Here is a 4,107-nt window from a genome sequence, read left to right as displayed (position 1 = left end):
GTTTTTTTAAAAGCCAAATAATCTTAAAATAAGAAAACACGTCTTAGTGACTAGAAATGAATATTTTTGATTAAAATAAGAAATCTTGGTAAGACTATTTTTTCTTACCCCATTGGCATACTTTTTTTTGCTTATTTAAAGATTTTCTTTTTATTTGAAGAATTTCAGACTTCTTTTTATAGAGCTTGTTTTTGCCGTGCAGCAACAAATCTTTAGCTGCACAAAAACCGTTCTCAGTTTCCCCACGTAAAGCAAATACTACTCTTTTCAGTCCTGGCTCATAAATGACAGCAGATTATGAAGCTTACTGTACATAAAGGCATTATAGAGTTGAAGAACACAGACACACAACAGCTTACAGGGAGAGTCGAAAATGTACAATAAAAAGAAAAAAAAAGTCAAGTGAAGACATGTTGTGGCCTGCTTATGAGCAAAAAATGCTGACACGCTATACTATTGGGATATGATTACAAAGCAGACACGAATGATGCAAAAAAAGACAAGTTTTCCTCAATCTCAATAGCTGATTTTATGAAAGACCTCTAATAGAAAAATGATTCAAGAAGAAAGAATCATCGTTAAAGTAAATATAAGACATCCAATTTATATATATATATATATATATATATTTAAAAATACCTCAAAATGCTTTACTAGATGAACGTGTCTGTGGGTTTGTGGGTAAATGCATCATTAAAAACACACTACAGATCCAGACATCAATTCAGGTGACATTTTTGTCAACTCAAAAACCAACAGCTTCCTCATTTACTGTTTCAACTCAGTGACTCAGTGTTTTGTCATCAGCAACATTCTTCCAAAGACGCAAAATGTCTTTTTTTGTGCTAAATTCATCTGAATAATATTTGTGTTTTTGAAAGCATTTTATTCATCCAAACTGGGTCAGTTTTAAGTTCTGAATATCAAAAACAAAATAGAAACAAAGAGTTTCATCTCTATTATTATCATTAGAGGAACTTATTACACTGTTTTTAAAGGTAACATGTGATTAGAACTTTTAATTATGTATTACAAGATAGACGGATGGATACAATGTCAGCGGAGCACAGAAAACAAAATGGACCAAAATAAGTAGGCACAATTCCTGCCGATTTCCAACAGTGCTGCAAGTCTTTAGAGGGTATGTCTAAATCTCAATAACTCCCAACCACTGCATGGCACTGGACTCACTCCTTTTGGTATTTTTAGAGGACATTTGGGGCTTTTTAATGACTTAACCCTTTTAATGTCCAAGGCACAAAAAAGTTGGGAGTGGGATCAACCCCCAATTTTTTTCAATTATGCTTGATTGTTCCTGTTGTCCATGTCAGACATGAAATCCTGTCCACCTTTGCCATGGAAAGGATAACACGTCAATGTCAGGGTGGGGTCATCTGGACCCCACAAGATAGCAAAAAGGATAACATTAAATGGGAATTGTTGTTTATAGAAAATTTTACCTAACAATTTTTTCTGCAGGTTCGGATGATATTCTAATTATTTCCTGTAGGTCTTTAAATGTATAAAGATAAGTACAGTAAAAAAACAGCATATTGCAAATACATCTACACAGCTAGAAGTATAACATTAAAAAAAAGAAGAATAGGAAAGAAAAAATAAAAACATGTGCTAACTTTTTTCCTTTACCCCCTTGCTTTCAAGGTGATATATTAATTTCAGACACCGTTGGAATGTTTTACTGTCCATATTATCACGTTTTATATGCAGCTAATGCTAATAACAATCTATTTTATCTGTAAAAAATAATTATTTTTACTATCTTTTGCCAAAAATCACCACAAATTTCTTGGTAAAGGCCATTTTCTCCTTTTTTAAATGTCCTTGTCTTGTCAACAGGAAATGGAAAAGAAAATAGGCTACAAGTGTCGCATAGGAGGAGTGGTGCTTCTCCTGCTGGGTAGCATTGCTGCCCTCGTCACTGTTGCTGTCATCCAGAACACTTGGACATCTAACCAGTACAGTCAAGAGGTGAAAGAGACATGCACTGATCCTGTTAAATTTGTGGTTTCCACATGTGGATATGTAAAAATGTCAGAGGCTTTTGTGCCACGAAGAGACAAAGTAACAAAGCCACGTTCACACCGGGTGTTTAGCACACGTTCAAGAACTTGCTAAAAGCCTGTTCAATAAAACATTTAGTGCTCACATTTGACTGTTTCTACCCAATATTAACACAAATCCACCACCTACAATGGAGGATTTTGGTGCTAAATATCGTGGTGGTGCAAATCTTGCTCCAGGTTTTTGTTTTCACAGCTCTATTCCAATATATCAGGGGTGTCAAACTCAATCGCACAAGGGGCTAAAATCCAAACACACCTTAAGTCACGGGCCGAACAAGATAAACATTTATTGAAAACGGTAAAACTAATTTTTTAAAACTATATTGTTTTTAACATAATTATGAACTAAACCTACGATAATGCTAGTGTGAAGGCTGTGAGCTGAATTTGGCCGCTGGAGATGCTAGTGCTGAAGATGCTGAAGATGATTACTAAAATTACTGAAGCTAATAGCTAAAAACGCTAAGGATGATAGCCAGCTAAAATATTAGTAAATGGCAAACTAGGCTAAAAAACTAATAAAAAATCTTAGTTAAGCCAAAACAGCTAGCATGTAGCTGAAATATTAGTTAATCTCCAAAATAGCGAAAAAACAAAAAAAAAATCATAATAAATGCCAAAATAGTCCAAAAAGCTTGCATAATGCCAATTTTTTAAACTTTAAAACCATAACCGTTTAACATAATGATGAATAATAAAAAAGACAGGAATATTATTCCAGAATAAATCAACTTAAACCTTAAATAACTTTCAATGTTTTACTATCCATAAAAATATATTTTGCCAAAATGATACAAGTTAGAAATAAGCACAAGATAACATTGGGCCATTAACAACAATAAAATAAAAGGATTTGGAGGGCGAGGGCAGATACAATTACCTGGAGGGCCGAATCTCGGGCCTTGACTTTGACACATGTGCCATGACCAATGTTCAAACGGTGGGCGCTTCCGTGAATTAAAAAGGGATGTCATCCAAATGTCATAATCAAATCTGAATCCCTGATTAGTCAAAGTCTGCTTTAACTTTCAATGTGTGATCAATGGACACACATTTTGTAGAATTGACACATGAGTGCAAACGTTTTGTATGCATAAGCCTGAAACGCACATATATGTGCATTTACGTGACTTGTCACTCAAAGTGGTCATTTGAACGCGTATTGTAGAAGGCGGTGTAAAAGAAACTTAAGAAAGATGAGTGCAGTTAGAAACACCTTTAGTAATAGTCACAGGAAACCATGTTTTTGAGATGTAGGGTTTGTTATCTTAATCCCAAAAACTGCATTCTTAGACATAATGTGTTTCTGGACATCATCAATATAAATCCAAATAAAAAGTGAAGTGGAGTAAGTGCATTCTTGTAACTTTTATTTCTGTTTTTACTATTCCAGTATGGCATAGTGATAGACTCTGGCTCATCTCGATCCACTGTTTTCCTGTACGAATGGCCGGGAGAGAAGCAGAATGACACAGGAGTGGTGACGGAAAAGACACACTGTCAAGTTAAATGTGAGTATTTCATATATTTTAATTAAAGTTTATTTTGGGCGGGTAAACAGTTTATTGTGTCTAACGTAAGAAATTTTACCTAAAATAAACACTGAAGTGGCAAAACAAAAAAAAAATTACAACGCTGATGATTTTAAAGAGACAAAATACTTCTAGCTACGCTAGAGTCCTTCCTGTTCAGCACAGGTCTGCTTTGTCCCCACAGCTATTCCTATCTCAGACATGACGGGGGACAAGCAGAAAGATGCGGCGGTGTGGGAGGCATTCAAGAATTGCACAGATCAAATCCTCAAAGAAGTTCCTGAAGAAAAGCATAAATCCACCTCTCTTTTTCTTGGAGCTACTGCTGGAATGAGACTGCTACAGTAAGATGTGGTTTTATCCTTCCATTAACTGTAAAGTACACAAAAGAAACAATAACTTACAAACTTACCTGTGATAGTTTTGCTTTACGTCTTTATTTGTGTTCTATAATTTTCAAAACGAGAATTTTTCCACTTATTTTATCAAGT

General features: G+C 34.8%; 1 protein-coding gene across 1 annotated transcript in view; it reads left to right on the top strand.

Annotated features, from left to right (window-relative positions):
* The window catches only part of entpd3 (ectonucleoside triphosphate diphosphohydrolase 3), a 15,880-nt gene that overhangs the window by 3,424 nt on the left and 8,349 nt on the right, over positions 1 to 4,107 (top strand). Inside the window, exons 2-4 of the mRNA XM_024268400.2 lie at positions 1,858 to 1,989; positions 3,478 to 3,595; positions 3,801 to 3,960. Of these exons, the coding sequence (XP_024124168.1) occupies positions 1,861 to 1,989; positions 3,478 to 3,595; positions 3,801 to 3,960 (407 nt within the window). The 5' untranslated portion in view covers positions 1,858 to 1,860. The remainder of the gene's footprint in view (positions 1 to 1,857; positions 1,990 to 3,477; positions 3,596 to 3,800; positions 3,961 to 4,107) is intronic.

Source organism: Oryzias melastigma, linkage group LG16 (genome assembly GCF_002922805.2).
Source record: "Oryzias melastigma strain HK-1 linkage group LG16, ASM292280v2, whole genome shotgun sequence".
In the NCBI taxonomy this organism is placed as follows: Eukaryota; Metazoa; Chordata; class Actinopteri; order Beloniformes; family Adrianichthyidae; genus Oryzias; species Oryzias melastigma.
The sequence above is the reverse complement of the archived record's forward strand: the minus strand, read 5'-3'. Positions and strand labels throughout refer to the sequence as shown.